The following is a 17,814-nucleotide window of genomic DNA, read 5'->3' as shown; positions in this document are numbered from 1 at the left end:
TTGCGTCGTCAGTACTTCCGGTCGCTACAGGAAGTGAATTTAAAATGTGCACTTTTTCAACTTTTTTTGTTTTTCAATATTTTTCTTTGATAGAATTAATGGTAATTAAGATCCTCCTGGAAAGGCAAAATATATAATTTATTTAAGAATTGATCAATCCACACACTAGATATTCACATTTAAAAATCTGAAGCGTGTCCAAGATGACGGCGGTCTCCGTAAACTCCGCCATTAAGCAAGTCGGGTTCTAGAAGGTCAGCTGAGCGTTTAGATGAACGAAACTTCTACGAAAAAGATTTATGAAATGTAAAGGATTCTTTAGATTGCTACATCGCAATTACGTTGCATTGAGTATAGTTTTAATATGAGGTTTCCTCAAACTTCTGTTGAAATTGCTTTTGTCTGCATCTCATAGTAGAATACAACATGACTACAACTGGAAATACGATGACTACAGACTTTTGTTTTGCACCAGGGAAAACTTATCCTAAACCATGGTTATAAGTAATAGATTTTCAAGAAACTTGCCTGACTTAATATTCACTATGTTTCTGAAGTATTACTTGACTTCTGTTTATTTTACCTCGCACACTTATGACATATTAAATGAATAGAAAAGACAAAAATAAGAAAAACATTTTTTTTAAAGATTGCTTATTAAAGGTTATATAAATATTCTTGTAATAAATGCAAGTTATTGAACATGAAGAGTATCAGATTCCTCGACCGTCGGAGGGCGAGTGATTTTTTTTTTTTTTCAGTGAAACATTCCAGTCTTTTCATGAACGTGTAACTCATCTCCACTTTGGGGGTAAACAGGATACAAAATGCGTGGAAAATCTTACCGAATTCACAGCTTTACACCCATTCTCAATATAAGGGCTCAAATAATGTCGCCTCATTTTCATTTAGAAGAAATACCACTGATGTAATTTTTAAATCAACATTATAAATAGTCATATAACAATGAATAAGAATTCATATAATTATCGATCTGAAAGGGTATTTAAGGAGTTCCAAATTCAAATATGGTAGCCTATTTGAAATGTACGTTACTGTCGCCGAGGCAAATATTATGCTGAATCCCTTCTGTGTAATATATAGTTTTGATTCTCAAGTAAAAATTTTCTGAGAAGTTAAACCTTGTATCATATATATTTCTTTTCATTACAATAAATACATTTTCTTTGTGATAATAAATAATTTTTATTGTGCAATGTCCCTGTCGCTTAATTCTATTTCAACCACATTACAAGCAAACACAAAGATAATACACCTGATAGTTTTGTTCTCCTTTATTTATTGATGGGCTGAATTTGAAATTTCAAAGGATTAATTACTCCTACTTAGATAATGTAACATGAAATTGAACAATTTGAGCAACTTTTATAAATATGTTTACGGAATGAAAGACATTTTTAATCGTAGAGATAAGAAAGAAATGTACGTTACCTATATTCTTCCATTAAGAATATATATTAAGTAGAAAAAATGAGACGACTCTGAATAAGCAACCCCTAGTATCCTGTAAACTGGCAAAGACGTTTTGCTTAACACAATTAAAAATTATTTTTTACATGAAAAGTGATCATTTGAAATGTACGTTACTGAAATGTACGTTACCATGAAATTCGAATTAAGTGAATCTCGCACGAATTTTCATGTATTCTCATACTTTCACACACTCGAATGTGTACACAAAGGAAAGTTTCAAAGGTTGGAGGTCGGCTAAATCCCAAAATTAATGAAAAGAAACGTTTCTGCTGAGGAAAAAAATATATTAAGGTCAATTTTATATAATATAATTTTGATACCTGGTATATATTTCTGAATACGAAACCTGTATGATGCATTTCTTATGATATGCAAGTTCAAATAGTATCAATATATTGCGTGTCTAACCTATGCTTGTGGAAGAGAATTGATTTTTATATTTGAAATGTACGTTACGTATGGTAACGTACATTTTGCGTATTTCTAACTGACATTTTTTTTTAAATTTAGTCAATGAATTGCGTTTACACGAGCGGAACAAAATTATCGTTACAATCCATTTGACAACTGACCACATAAATCCATCTAAATGCACCCCCAATCCTCGTAAATGTGGTAGACTGTTACCACATGCTAGAAAATTTATTTCTAAGTGTCTTAAATTCAACTTTGGCAACCTTTTTGTCAATATCAATTTAATTGTTGTTGATAATTTAAAAAAAAGGTATGCATAGGCTTATAATAGGCTTATAATTGGTGAAAAAAAACAGAAAAAAAGAAAAAGAAACAAAACAAATAAACCCAGAACACAAGACGGTCACGTACATTTCAAATACTGAAAGGCACACAATACTCAGTTTTATTTGAATCAATGCATTTTGGGTTATATTTTTCCAGATCTGCTGAAAAGCACGTATGTTTGTGTTTTGACAAACGATGTTGCAACATACTAATTATAAATGAAATTGTAAACAAGACTGTTGATGAATATATTCGGAATAGATTTATGTTAAGTTTCAATTGCCAAACACGAGTATTTGTTAGATCATTACAAAATACGTCTGACTCTTATTTTTTTTGTCTGTACCCTTGCACACAGGTAGAAGTAACTAGGCTACGATCGGTGTCAATTTCAGCGAAACAGCACAAAAGAATGGTAACGAACTGAGGTGGAGGGGACTCCCCAGTAATATGTGAAATGAACGTTACCGAACTGACGTGACATTCATGTAGTTGATGACAAATAACCTCGTTTGTTACATTATGATTTCTTATATTACTGCGTTAAAACGCTTCATTGAAATGATTTTTATGTCAATAATTGCTTTTTTCAATATTTTCTTATTACTAATTTACATATTATTACAAGCTTGAAATGTACGTTACCTACTCATATTCTGAGGCAATCGTGTCTTTGTAGTGGTGATTAATATTACATATAACACAATGTGATTACATAGAGAATCTTTTTTGGAATAACTGAAACAAAACGATGAATTTTAGATGAATTTTAAGCTTTTTATTAAACAGAAATATATCTTGAAATGTACGTTATATTTACGTAGTTTTCTAAATCGGCATGGATATATGTTAAAAAAGACAGTAACTACAAAATAGAATTTTACTACATGTACATGTTAAGTTCCAGTATCTATAGAAAATGACAAGATTCCAAACTGATCGCTCTAAAGAAAACAGGGAGAAGAATTTAAAGCATATATTTAAAAAAATGTTTTCATATATCTGGATCAAAAAGTAACCTTTGTTTTTTGAAAGGAAAAATCAAACGCACGTTCGTATGCCGAGAAAATATGTTGCTGACAGAGTTGGTAGGATGTGCTGGTGTTAAGATAAGATATTCCAATTGTGATTTTAATGGCTGCGTTTTTTTTACATATCTTTTTGGACATTGAAGAAAGAGTAACGTACATTTCAAGCTACATTTCTGAATAAAATCACCCTCTACTTTACCGTCTTGTCATTATTTCATGTATTAAAATTTGATGAAAAAAAATCTGGAAACAAAATCTTCACATACTTTCTTTCAAAGGTAATTGATAGAAAAATTGTTATCTTGAACTTCATTTTTTAAAAAATCAGAGAGGCATTTGTGCCCTTATATTGAGAATGGGTGTTTAGTGTTACTTGGCCGTATACGATATAATATTTGTATAATGTGATAAATATACTTTCTTACGCTCGAAATTCCGCTCGAACATGCATTTCTAATTTTCATTGAAGCTATCAGATCCATTAAATAGATCAAACATTTCAAAGGAATAGCGTGAAGAACTACTTGTGACGTTTGGCACGAAATAATGTATCATGGCCAACTTCAGTAGTAGACACATGGCGACAATAGTGCAGAAATATATAACATTGACATGCCTGTATATGGTTTTGCATGGAATAAAAAGTTGAATACATATCGAATAAAGGAAAGAAAACAGTATCATCTGTTCATCACTAATAGATTATCTATCCTAAAAATTACTGTTAAAACTCAAGTAACAAATTCCGATGGGATCATCTTGAGCAAGTTTGGCGCGAAGATTTACTCGTGGGGTTTAACGCATTATTATGAATAATGACCGCCTTTCATTATTCTAAGACAGATGAATTGATTCAGAAGTAATATACAAGTAGATTTAGAGATGTGGTCCCAATAGCGTAACAGTAAGCGCTTTGTATTTCCATGCTGGCGACCCGGGTTCAATCTCCTTTGTTTCCATAAAAAGTTTTATCACTTTTTCAGCTCGATTTTGCGGGTTTTTTTCAGAATCGGACGGAAGACCTCTCGTTGCTTGCAACGAGTTTCTTTTCTAGTTATTATTATTATTATTCTTTTTTTTCTTCTTTGTTCTCCGGTACTTTTTTGTCCGCGAGTGTTCTCAGAAACTGTTCACCCAACTAAGCTAAAACCTTTTTAGGGTTAATAGGTGTGTAGTGTAGGTGTGCGGAACGAAGGTCATTTTGCGCGCATACGCATGCACGTGCGTGCGCGTGAAATGAGTGAAATGACCGATATACTTAATATCGCTATGACTTTTACATTTATTAATTAAATGATTTGAAACTCATTATATAAAGATATATTAATAGTGTAGATAATATGACACTGTCAAATTAGCACAAACTCACGAGCATGCACGTGCGCTTCGCTCTGATTGGCTGAAACAAAAATCTCAATATCTTTTCTGTTTTTTGACGAAATAATACGAAATTTAAAATATAGGCATACTTTAGGATGTTCTACAATATTATATATAAAAATTGTCATGAAAACACGCGCATGCACGTGCGCTGCAATCTGACTGGCTTAAACTTGAAATGGCTATAACTACCTTATTTGTCAACCAAACAGGATGGGATTTAGAACATAGACAGATATGATAGACTCCTACAAGAAGGTATGGTCATCATGCACGTACATGCACGTGCGCTTCGTTCTGATTGGCTGAAACAAAAATCTCAATATCTTTTCTGTTTTTTGACGAAATGCTATGAAATCTAAAATATATACATACTTTAGGATGTACTACAATATGATATATAACAATTGTCGTGAAAACACGCGCATGCACGTGTGCTGCAATCTTATTGGCTAAAACTGTTAATGGCTATAACTCCCTTGTTTTTCAACAAAACAGGATGGGATTTAGAACATAGACAGACATAATAACCCCCTACAAGAAGGTATAGTCCTCATGCACGTGCGTGCATGTGAAATGAGTAATATTAGAATACGCTTAAATGAGTGTATTTTCTAATACTTCTGGATTAATTGATTCGTTATTAAGTATATTTAAATACATGTATATATATAGTGTAGACAAGATGATGTGGTCATTACGCATATGCATTCAGATGAGCACGCGTGCAATGCTAAAATTTAAATACATTTTGTATTCTTCTGGGAAAACGTTGTTTAAGTCTAAATTGCATAAAGTGTGTCTTACTTAATAGCGCTTACAGGGAATACGGCACCAAAAGGGAGTTGGGGAGCGTTTGGGGAACATCTGTAACGGTCCCCGTTACAATTAGCCCTAGTTACAATTTGCGTTGATCTCGACGCAAAATGTAATAATCCAGGTTTATAACATTTGGCGTTGTAAAAGAGCACAAACTTGCCTATCTACCAAGATTATTTATTTCATACATTAGTATCAGATGTATTTTAATGTATAAAAGTCTCAGATATGCCAACTCGTGCTCTATGTCTCCTTAAGAGAAACGTATCTAAAATTTGATAAAATTTTGAGAAATTGTCTAATTTCTGCAACCGCTTGTGGCCTCCGTGTAAGCTCTGAATCAAATATAAGTTCTGGTTTTCAAACAAGCATCATTTAACGTTCAGAACTGCAAACTACCACAATTTAATATTGTACTGATTTTTACATCAAATAAGGCGCCAGATTCGACTGATACCATACATTGTCCTTTGTGTTTTCTTCCAGATTACATACAATAAAGTATTAGTTATCGCATAATATAATTTGAGCAAAATGTCTATTTTTTTGTAGTATTAGTTTTTGAAATATTTGCTTTGAATAGCAAAAAAATGACAATATCCCGTAGAATTCTATTGTGAATATACCCGTGTCACAGGTGGAGAAATACATAAACGGGAGATTTTTCATTAGCCTGGCATGTACTCTGAAGTTAATGTAAGGTACATATTGCATAAAATTGAAGAGTTTTCCTATTGTAGTTTTCACCAATAAAACCCAAACAGCTCCATTAAACATAACCTGCATTTTTTTTTTGGGGGGGGGGGGGGTCTGAAGATTTCTAAGTAAGACTCTGTGTACACAAATATAAACCTACAACAGAGTAGCTAAAGGCACTCTTTGCATTTCCACATATCATTCCTAGAATTTTTTTTCACCTTGGACTGAGGAAAAAACATATTTTGTGCAAAGGAATTTGATTGTTGCACATAGAATGATACGTTACACAGTCGGTTTGAGGACAACAGCAGAGGTATAAAGATTGTACATGAAAAATTGTACATGTGTATTTATAAGGTGAAACGTAGCCGAGTCACTGAACAGATACTTGTATCTATTAAACACCCAAAATGGCTCCATGTGCCATATTGGACTCCACACTAATTTTTGGAAATTTTTTAAATTTTTTCCCTGATACAAAATAATTGTATAAAGTGACATGTGGTTATGAGAGTTTTCGGAAATATATAAGAATCTATGAGTTTGATGATCCCTATTTGTTTCTGAACTCAGTCATCTAATTAATCAGTCATAGTGGTGCTAGACACTAATAACTGTGTGTAACTGATAGAAAACAAAACCTACTACCACAATAGAATGAGCATAGCTATTTCCGATATCAATATTTGATAGACCTTAAATTAAGCAGAAAAGGGGCGTCTCTTTCTTAAAATGGACAGATATGGATCTGACATTAATCAATCCCTTCCTTTTTTTTTCATTTGAATAAATTGATTTTGGACAAAAATTAGATTATCTCATCAAATAACAGAATTGCCATAAAAATTACTGAATAGTAAAAAAAGAAATACCCGAGCATTATAAAAGAAAAAAAAAACATCATTTGTATCCAAAGTTTATTTTTCTTAAACAAAATTGAAATGAAATATCTCAAAGTTGTTTCTCAAAATATTTCAAACTTCATTGCCTATCGACATTGAATATCTAATTTTTCCTTTTAACTGTCTATTTCCTTAGTTTGTCAGCCAGGATGGGTTCCTTTTGAGTACCATTGTTATTTCTTAAACAAGAAAAAAGATACCTGGGAGAACGCAAAAGTAAGTTGAAGTCATCGGGACACTCCCGGTTCCAAAACGAAAATGGAATAGATGGCATTCTAGATTTGACAATTTTTTAATCAAATTATTTCAAAAAAGGATTTTCGGAATTTAACGAAAGCTTTTGAGGGTTATTCCAAAAAAGTCGTAGACAGGGAAAACATTTTTGTTTCTCTTTTCTATGTTAAATTTCTTTCCTTGTCATAACAAAAAGTAACATTTTATGATCGTGCATTTCATGTTTTAAATAAGAAAATTATGAAAAATAAAAGAAAGCATGTAAGTGGACACCGGTGCACGAAAGCAAACGTAGATTACGTCCCTTATAACGTCATGATCTTTTTCCTGCTCCACACTCTTCTGTTAATATTCAATATTTTTTTTAAAGTGAAAGACCATCCTTCACTAAGGGACTCATTTATATTCACTACTGTCTTTTTTTTTGTTTTTTTTTTGGTATTTAGTTTTTTTTTTTAAACAGATTCAAATTTTAGTGGAACTTTAGTTTGAAAGATCGCCTTATAGTGCCATCAGATGTTCATAGACAAAAAACAGAATGCACTACCAGGGATTTTTGGAAGATATCAAATTATGAAAATATGTACATTATTCAAAGAAAAGTATACCAAAAAAATTACGTCACATATACTCCAGATTTTTTTTCCATCAAAATGTGTTTTAGAAAAGATGCACAAATCGATATATAGACATTAAAAGTATTCCACACAGGTCATTCGTTAAGTGGAACTCTTCATCTGGAGGAAAGAGACCAATAAAGTTCAAACTACGTTGCTTATGACCTTAAGCAATATTTTTGATTATACACATTCTAATGTACATGGTATAGTTTTTGCTTTCCTTTTCTGTTATTCTACCATATATTCCTGCATATTATTGATTTACCATATATATTATTTTAGAAACATTGTGAACAGAATGAGGCTTACCTACTGGAAATAGACACTGAAATAGAAAATACTTGGGCAATGGAGACCTTTCTTAATTCTCAGAAACATGGTGAGAATGTAAAGTTTTAAAGACTTGCATTTGATAAAATGTGTAGGTTTTTTTCCTTTGAAGAAATTGCAATTATTTTAACCGTATTTAATAGTGCAGTATCGAAATATTTTCGTTGAGTAATTTTCTCATGGCTAAAGAAGAATATATTGGGACATTGATGCTGTGGCTTAAGGATAATTCATTTGTTATGCATTTGTAAGAATATTGTCAGATAAAGTGCGCAAAATGTCTTACAAATCAGAATCAAATTTAATTTTTGAAATTATGGCAATTTTTTCTGTAGAAAAAAGTCTTCCACCATGATTTATTATTATTTTTTTTTGTTAAAAAAACAAAAAAGAAAAAAAAAGAGGTTCTTTGAATTTAAAGAGATAACAATTTTGAATATGCATATTTCTTCTTAGAAACTAACACATTAATCACTACACTGCATAGCCCAAAGCGTCTTTGGGTATTTCATTCTTCTTTGTGATATGAAACGTGAATTTATTGACTTCAAATTTTCCACGTAAGATTCAAATTTTGTGTTATAAAAGTGGGTTCTTAAGATTGAGTTAGTTCTTGTTCCATGATTTACCGGGTAATTAAGGTCAAGAGCTAGTAAATTAATTGATAATTCCTTTGATGCAAGATTAATCATGACGTCGTAATTGATTTAAACTCCTGGTCCCGTACTCTATGACTATACTTTTGAATAATTGATAACTCAATTTTGAACAAATGTCAAAAGTAATACCGAGACCGTTATTCAATTATATATATGATTTTAAGGATTCAACAACATTATGTAATTTATCCTTTTCTGTGAGACTGTAGATTTTATGCATTCATTACCGTTGTATAATAAGGTTAAAAATATCTCAATTTATAACTCGTTTTCTTAATGTTTCACTTTGAAAAATGGCATTTTGAAATGCAGTATGTCTTTTTAATTTACCATTCTGTCTGATACACCCTATTATATACCAATGTATAGAAAAAAAGCCTACCATTAAAGGAATTAAAATCTCAAGTCTAAGAAAATCTTTGGTACATGTATCTTTTATTTCGCAAATCGTTATTTTGTCTAATTTTTTTTTTTATTGCACATACCTTAATGATATAATTTTAAAAGTTGAGTAAGACATACCTATAAAAAATCGGGTTGTAGAATGGAAAAATTGTCATTTTTACCAACTATGTATTGTGCCTGCTTTATAGTAGACTTTAGAGATTGTTGCAAATTATGAAGATTTTACATAAGGTTAAACCTCATTTCAACTGAAATATCAAAGAAAACTGCGATTTAATTTGGATTTTATTTTTTGTTTTCTTATTTGACGAACATAAGGTATTTTTCTACTTCAGTTTTTGTCGCCCATATTCTTTCAAATTTCGTGAAAAATACGAAATCGTTGGTCTCTTCACGATAACAACGAAAATTAAACCCTCACAAAAAAATTATACGAGTGATTTCACAAAGTTACAGAATTTACATTTTCATTTTATTCAGGTGTCTGCAGTTACATGTGCGCATGTTCAAGGTGGATTGGGGCAACGGATATCGACAAAGAAGGAGATTTTACCTGGAACGGGAACACCAAAATAAATTATTCCAACTGGCATCCTGGTCAGCCCGAAAATGGCAGAAATGGCAACTGTGTCCAACTTTGTCAAAGTGGACACTGGGATGACACAAGCTGTGGATGGGACAAAGCATTCATTTGTGAAAAAGAGTGAGAAAAAGCAGCTATTTCTAAAGGAATTATTGTTCCATATGGGATATCATTACCTAATATTGTGCATTTGGAACAATCATCTACGCAAAAGCACAACTTTTACCGGATGATATCTTGAAAACAAAATATAAATTAATACCTTTGCATTCCTGTCAACGCAGCTTTAGCTAAATTTTTGAATGGTTCTAAGGGGTGTTGAAAAAGTTCGTTCCGGGATGAAATATTTTCAAAAATTTCAAAGTGGTGCTTAGCTAAAGAGATGAAATTTCAAGTATGACAAAATCAAAAGAGTATGCTTTAGATTTATAGCAAATCATTTCTAGCAGGAAAGTATAGGATTTTTCTTCCATATGAAAAAAAATATAAAGCATATTTAAAGCTAACGAATGATAGAAATGCTGGTTATTATGAGTGAAAATAAAGGATAATTTACTTTTGGTTCTTCATAGCAGCTTATCTTGCATCAGACTAGCTGATGAGTGTAGGTATAAGAACGATATATCACTTTTCAAAAGAATAGGTTTGTCATTTTGAAATATTTCACAGATTTGATAATTTTTGCATATAATTTGAAAGGGTGTGTTGACCTGCGTGCTTAATACATGTATATGTCACACATGTACATCATCCATTAATTTTCTAACAGACATCATCTGTTTTAATACCTGTTCTCCCCATTTTGATTCAACAAAAGACAGAAAAAACCTTATCAGTAGCAACAATGGACACCTCTGTAAACAACAAATATCACAAATTGTAAATATACTCAGAGTCAATAGAAACGCAACACCTTAATTTTATGGTAAAAACTATATACAGGTTATAACTATGTATCAAAAAAGTAAAGACATCTTTTACTTTGTCAAATCAGTTATTTAACGGTTGAATGAATTTTATTTCCGAAGAGTCATGTTAGGATTATGATATAAAGTCTTATCTAGATTTCAACGGAACTTTAAGAAATTAATGTCGAGATATGCGTATCACATACATGTATCAAATTTGAAGATTTCAACGCAAGATGTGACTTATTTATTTCATATCATGAATTCAATAGTTGGTGATATATATTTCACGCTCATTCAAGTTTTTAAAGATTTAAACATTTTCATAACTTTTGGAAATTACACCCATAACAATTTGTCACATACTTTTTGCTCCTTCAGTGATGTATTCTCAAGAGATGTACATGTAGCCATATATCTGATGTTATCCAGAAACTGGCAATCGTACATCTTTTTGCTTAATCGAAATTTTTTTCCTTTTGGTTAATAAATATCCTCATTCATAATATCACTGTCGATGTTATATTGTTAATATCTTCAACATTGGGTATAATGCTTTTGGGGAAAGCCTACAATAGCTGTATTTAATTTCTTAACATATTGCAAAATAGGTTCCAGTGGGATTTCATTCATTCATTTTATCGGAACAATTTCAGAAATATGAAACAATAGTAATTTCTACCTTACAATTCCTTTTAGCAAAATTTTCGTGGCATCCCCATCATTCGTATTTTTTCCTTAGCATATTCTTTTACTGTTTAGTAAAAATAATTCATTGTTGATGAAGAAGGTTTTGATCTCCCATGTTACCAGTGTCTTTATTCAATCAAGGAGGGATTATGTTTCTTAGCTTTTAATTAGCTTTTATCGGTTATTCGGAGATTTTTTTACTTGTCTTCTCCCAGGGCTCCCACTGGATCGAAAATATTTTTCGCCACTTTTCGCGACAAAAGGAAAGGCAAACTTACATGTATCTGATTTCTCGACAATGCAATCACTTTATGTTAGTCCTTTTTTCAATTATGTTTATCTGACACAGACATTGTTTTAAATTTGTAATGTTTAAAGCTTTAATTATGGTAGTATCCATTAAAAAAACATATGTTGGAATTATACAATAAATTTGAAATTGAATTGATATCAGTCAACTTGATCTTGACAGAAAATGTCTCTTGTTTATTTTTTTTTCCCTGTGAGGGAGGGGGGGGGAGCCCTAGTAAAAATATGACATTTTTTAAAAATTGAAATTTTCATCATCTCATTAATCAATTGTGAAAAGAAGTAATTAAAAAGTAATGAAAATTAGGTTCAAAAGTTGACTTTATTTTAACAACTTGGTGACTCCAGGGTTTAATATAATATGCAAGCTCATGTTATTGTAAATAATTCAGTGTAATTTATCAATTAAAGATAATTCTGTTTCCAAACCAATTTCTTTTTCACTCTTTGTCAGTTTATGGTTATTTAATATACACATTTTTCAATTTTAATTAGGTAAAATTTGAAGCAATTCTTCACCATTTTCGTCATGTTTCCCTACTTTCGGTTTAAAAAAAACGATCTAACATTACATAGATCCAGATTTTGTTGATAAAAATCTTTATTTCTAACTTCATATCCTAATAACACTTTATACCCCCTTGTTTAATCCAAATTATATTATTTCAAGCAATTTTGTAACCCTTTATTGCTCCAGGCCAGTTACCTAGTCAGCTGTGTTCGTTCAAGCGAGACGTGATTTCCTACATGTAGGTTTCAGTTTTCACACCTCTGCTGCATTAAATAAACATAGGGACTTATCTGTGTACATTGAATAAACAAAGGAGCTAACCAGGACTACTCAAATTTTGTACATCAAAAAAATTCATTTTCGCCACTTATGAATTTCTTTTCGCCACTTTTGAAAAAAATTCGCAATTGGCGACAATGGCGAATCACAGCTCGAGCCCTGTCTTCTCCCCCTTATTTTAGACACATTTTAAAATCGCAGTTCATCGAAGGCTGGTTATTGGGGTATATCATGTATATCATATCATCGGGGTATAACTATGGATTAAAATTAAAATGATGTGAAAAGGCTAAATACGTTTTAAATTAAGGTATATGAATATATAGCTGATAAGATCGGTAATTAAGATCTCTAGCTCGCTCTTCTCTCCAGGCACGTAGCATCGATTTTGAAAGCAGAGGGGGCAACCCCATTTTGTTTTTACTCACCAGAAAAAGTTTACAAGCAAAAAAAAAAAAAAGGAAAATTACCCAAAGTCGAAAATCCTATTTCGTGGGGTGTGTGTGTGGGGGGGGGGGGTGTAGAGGTTAACTTTTTTCACTACCAATATTCCTTTCAATATCCATTTTTTAAGCTTACAATACTATATTTCCTTCACATTTCTTCACTTAAATATAAAATGGGGGGGGGGGGGAAACCAACCTTTCACTGAGCATTTTCAATAGTAATAGTATTGTTGGCAAAAAAGTAGGGGGGCAGCTCCGTTAATTAACTCCGTTAATTAACTCCGTTAATGAGGAACATTCCGAAGGAAAACTTGCAGCCATTTGTAAATGCTCATGCAATTCCAACTCGAACAAGACCACCCCTCCCTGTTGCTACGTCCCTGCTCTCTCTCTCTCTCTCTCTCTCTCTCTCTCTCTCTCTCTCTCTCTCTCTCTCTCTCTCTCTCTCTCTCTCAAATATACATGTATATGGAATATACCTTTTAACAATAAGACTTATTAACATGAACTCAAATTTAAGCATTTGTAAATTGCTCAGAAAACAAATATGCAACATCTTTAATTTAGTCATGCATCGACATCGTTTAAGGCTGTTCCAGAGCTAGCAAAGTGCATGTCCGATGCCCGTTATATCAACATCAATTAAAATGCTTAAGCAAAACTATGAATTAATCTACCTACTAAATTGTAATAATATCATATACCTATTAAAAAATATCCACATCAAGCTTCAAATTTTTGTTACGCTTTGAGAAATTCAATTTTTTTTCTTGTTTACAAAATGCAGTCAACAAAAATTACTTCCGTGTCTACAATTCCGCGACTTTGACGTCGTTTTCTGAGCATTGTGACGTCAAAAGATAAGGGTCTTTTTCTCATGATGGCAGTCATATATTTAGGTAAAAAGATAATTTACAAAAATTAATGCTTCATTTCAACATTATATTAAATGTTATCTTTAGACCTTAGAAAGGAACAAATATCCGGTAACTCTTAAAACATCCCCCTTCCGACCATCTAATTAAAACGTGCTAGTCCGCCATGTACAAAAAATGCAGCTAGATTTCTTCCATGCATTAGGTTTATTAATGTCTGAATCTAAGCGAAATTAATATTCTTGGGCATTTTCAAATGCATGTTTTTTCAGATACTGCTGTCGAATTTTCTCTCACTTGGCGAAGTGTAGCAACTCTTGGACTTCCGGTCTAGAAACTGTCATTTATGCTGTTGAAACACATGAGCTTAATGAGTCGTTATATAGAGTACATTTGCATCTGCAGCTCTTGTTTTCTTTATTTTGAGAATTTCCAGCATTAAATCAGTCATTTTGAGGAAATATAGGCATCACATCCGGTAAAGAAAGAAGGATTTTTCCCCGGGATTTTAGTACAATACTTATGATTAACAGCTACAAAACCTTGAAAACCAAAAACATTGTTAAAAATGTTATTTAAAATGCAATTTTTTTACTCCTGTTAAGAGGGCTAAAAAGCAACTTCCTGTAACAGAAAGAAATTCATTCAACCGTTAAATAACTGATTTGGCAAAGTAAGAGATGTCCTTACTTTTTTGTACATAGTTAAAACCCGTATATAATTTTCACTCTAAAATTAGGGTGTTGCGTTTTTATTGACTGTGAGTATACCTTCTAATAGTAATTCTTTTTGAAAATAAAAGAAAAATGTAGAACGAACTTTCTTAACACCCTTTATATATATATATATATAAGATATTTATTATATTTTTTCTTTCTACCAAAAGAATAATTAAGTCACAAAATGTAATTTTCTTAAGAATATTTGGAAGAATGATTCACAATTGATATACTGTATAAGATGAAAAGAGTGTACACATTAATAGCATTAACGCTATTCCTTTCATTTAAGATTTTGTTAGGATATGAATGTAATACCTTGAATACAAGTGACTTACACTTCCAGTTGTTGCAAATAAATTTTGCTTTTAATTCCCAATTTAAGCCATTAAAATATATCTTTTAGAAGAAATAATAAAATTCCCCAAACCGTTTTCTTATAAAAGGTATTCGAGATTATCATGTATCAGTAATCCGGAATTATACAATGTATCAGTTTTGGGTTCTATGTTTTACATTAGTTAGTTAATAAAGATTGAAACCTCCATGTGGTTGTCTATGTGATGCGACTCCGACGACCTATATGACAGAGATAAAGATGATCAATTAATACGAGGACGTGATCTTTATCTTTCATACATTTTTTATGAGGTTATCAGTCTAATTAATTTGTAAGGAAATAAACATAAATATCGGTTATTCATTTTTTACGATGACAGATGACGAATTGGGACACAGAAGCTTCTTATTCACAAATCAAAGTCAAGCAGGAATTCGTCCGCAAAATTATCGAAAATGTTTCATGTTTCATTAGCACAAAGGTTCCAAGGAAATAAGAATGACTATGTGGATTTAAAAGCAGAAAATGCACAAACCTTTTACAGTCATAAATTGTCCTTGGGCTCTAAATAATTTGTTTTAAAATGCAAATTCAACCAAAACTGAAATTGTTTTACATGCATTAATTAATTATTAATATCGAAATACTTACTGTAAAATAATTTTTCTTGGGTGTTTAATTTCCGTAGTTTTCTAGGTTTGAAAGACCCTTGAGTTTATATCCACAACAAAATGTAATTTTTAACATACGTATATTACTACTGAACAATTCTTCAACCATGGAAACAAATCCCTACGAACCAATTTATTTTCCTTAAACCTCAAAATTTTGACCCCTCGAAGAAAAGATTTGATTTTACAGGATTAGCCTAGTCAGTAGATGTTAATATTAGAATAATGGGATGTTAAGACAAGTTTCCAAGCAATTTCAGCACTAAATTTGTTATATAGATATATAATAAGGGAAGTCATAAAGTTGATCATAAAGCTTCTCATTAGCTTGCCATCAATATCTTTTTTCTAATAAAAAACCAATTATAAAACAGATGTGTCAGAATGCGTGCTCTCTTTCACAAAGATTTCAGAGGTATTTATCCAATTATGTAGCAATGAAAGGGGAAATTGAATTGTTTAAGGAATGGTCTAATTCTTGGACAAATTATCGAGTATAATCTGGTCAGTTTACGCTTTATAATCTGCGAATCCTTTAATCTTAATTTTAAAAAATTTAAACAACTTTGGATAACAAATTGTGTTGCATTTTATGAGTTCAAATCAAACGCTCAGAAACACAACAGTAGTAAGGGAAGTGATACGAGGCGAAGGAATTCGAAGGTAATAACTGATATGCAGATCTAGCAGCCGGCCATGATGTTTGTTTACATGAGATAAGCTCGAGTAACAGTTTGAAGTTAAAGATACTTTTTTAAAATTTTGAATTTTCCATGGATTCCGAGGACTGGTGATGAGGGGATTGCACGAATAAGATGATTAAGCTGGTCTTCAAGGGGGTGTAATCCAATACTAAACAATATTATACAAAATAATTTACGTATCTTTTTGGAAATCAACCAATGAGAGGAGAGAATACAAACAAAATTAGATTATTGATTGATAAAAATATGGTTTAAATGCAACATATACATGTATCAAAGGAGGTTTGAAAAACAAGGCGGTTGATTTTATTAATGTAACCCATTTATGTAATTTTAAAAATGTAATTGCACAATTCTACCTATTGTATTTCAAATATACTGTTGGGAGACCACCTGGTCTTAAAAAAATACACATATATTTAGTAGTCATGAGTATCTTTTACATTAACTTCAAGCTATTGTGTGTATAATCAGAATATAAAACAGAAGTTGGCAGATGACTAATAATAAAGACAATCCGTGTGAATTTACAAGTTTCACATACATTAGAAATAAACAGGCTTAATGATGTCAAAATATCCAATGTTAGATTTATCGTTGGAAATATACTGCGTAAATTAATTTTAAGAAATTGATATTTGTTTTTGCATGAAATACTTTAACAACATACAGCTTAAAAAGTCAGGTCATATAAGTACATCTGTTCTACATCTTGTAATATGCACTGTAGACTCATTTCCGCTTAAAAAGTTTCATCTTAGTGACACTTTTAAACAGGAATGAAGTGTAGATTTACATTTTGAGAAGAACACTTGTTATATATTAAGTATTTTTCATCTAACACAGAAAGCAAAACACTTATGTTCTTGCCTTCCTCATTGCTTCTATTAATATCTTACTTTTTTCATTGGCTGGTTTTCTAATGTGGCTTCTTAAAGCAATTAATCTAGTTAAGAAAAGTTATGTCCTTTTCAAAGTTACTTTGTTTTTTGGATAGAAATAATGCATTGTAGACAGACAAATTACAAAGTCCCATAGCATTTTTATGGAAATATACCTTGATATACAGAGACAATATGGAGGTATGTGGTTATTCATAAAGTAGTAGTAACGAGTTCAAATTAAATAAAAGAAAGTTTTGCTTTGTAGTATTTGTTGTTAACGTATACATATGACTTGTTTGATTATTGTGTTATCTATTTTAGTAAATATATATGTAAATGACCTCTTCCATTCCTCTACTGAATGTCATGTCTTCTCTTTAATAAGGAGGTTACGTTATTGAAGTTTGCATGAAAAAGGTTTATGAAAATAAAACATTTATGGGTACTGATCTTAGATATTTTGTATTAAGATAGAACAGTTGTATGTGCTCTCTGCGCATGCGCACTTTTCTAGCGTAAGTCGCCATTTTTTATCAATTCACGGAGAAATTCCCTAAGAAATAAGTAGCCACCGCCCTCCC

General features: G+C 31.5%; 1 protein-coding gene across 1 annotated transcript; it reads left to right on the top strand.

Moving 5' to 3' along the window:
* Window positions 1–6,438: 6,438 nt before the first annotated feature.
* Window positions 6,439–10,021, top strand: LOC134280538 (perlucin-like protein). The gene is made up of 3 exons (XM_062762951.1): window positions 6,439–6,477; window positions 8,203–8,299; window positions 9,795–10,021. The coding sequence occupies exons 1-3, from the start codon at window positions 6,439–6,441 to the stop codon at window positions 10,019–10,021; spliced, it is 363 nt and encodes a 120-aa protein (XP_062618935.1).
* Window positions 10,022–17,814: the final 7,793 nt, after the last annotated feature.

This window comes from Saccostrea cucullata, unplaced genomic scaffold (genome assembly GCF_032062105.1).
Source record: "Saccostrea cucullata isolate Sc308-1 unplaced genomic scaffold, CSIRO_AGI_Scuc_v1 ctg1530, whole genome shotgun sequence".
Classification (NCBI taxonomy): Eukaryota; Metazoa; Mollusca; class Bivalvia; order Ostreida; family Ostreidae; genus Saccostrea; species Saccostrea cuccullata.
Note: the sequence above shows the minus strand (reverse complement) of the source record. Positions and strands in the feature narration are given on the sequence as shown.

Bases quoted from the DNA above. Each gene is read 5' to 3' on its own strand.
- LOC134280538 (XM_062762951.1), top strand. From the start codon at position 6,439: ATGATACGTTACACAGTCGGTTTGAGGACAACAGCAGAG. The intron at 6,478-8,202 runs GTATAAAGATTG...ATATTATTTTAG, and splicing joins GTTTGAGGACAACAGCAGAG to AAACATTGTGAACAGAATGA. The intron at 8,300-9,794 runs GTGAGAATGTAA...CATTTTATTCAG, and splicing joins TCTTAATTCTCAGAAACATG to GTGTCTGCAGTTACATGTGC.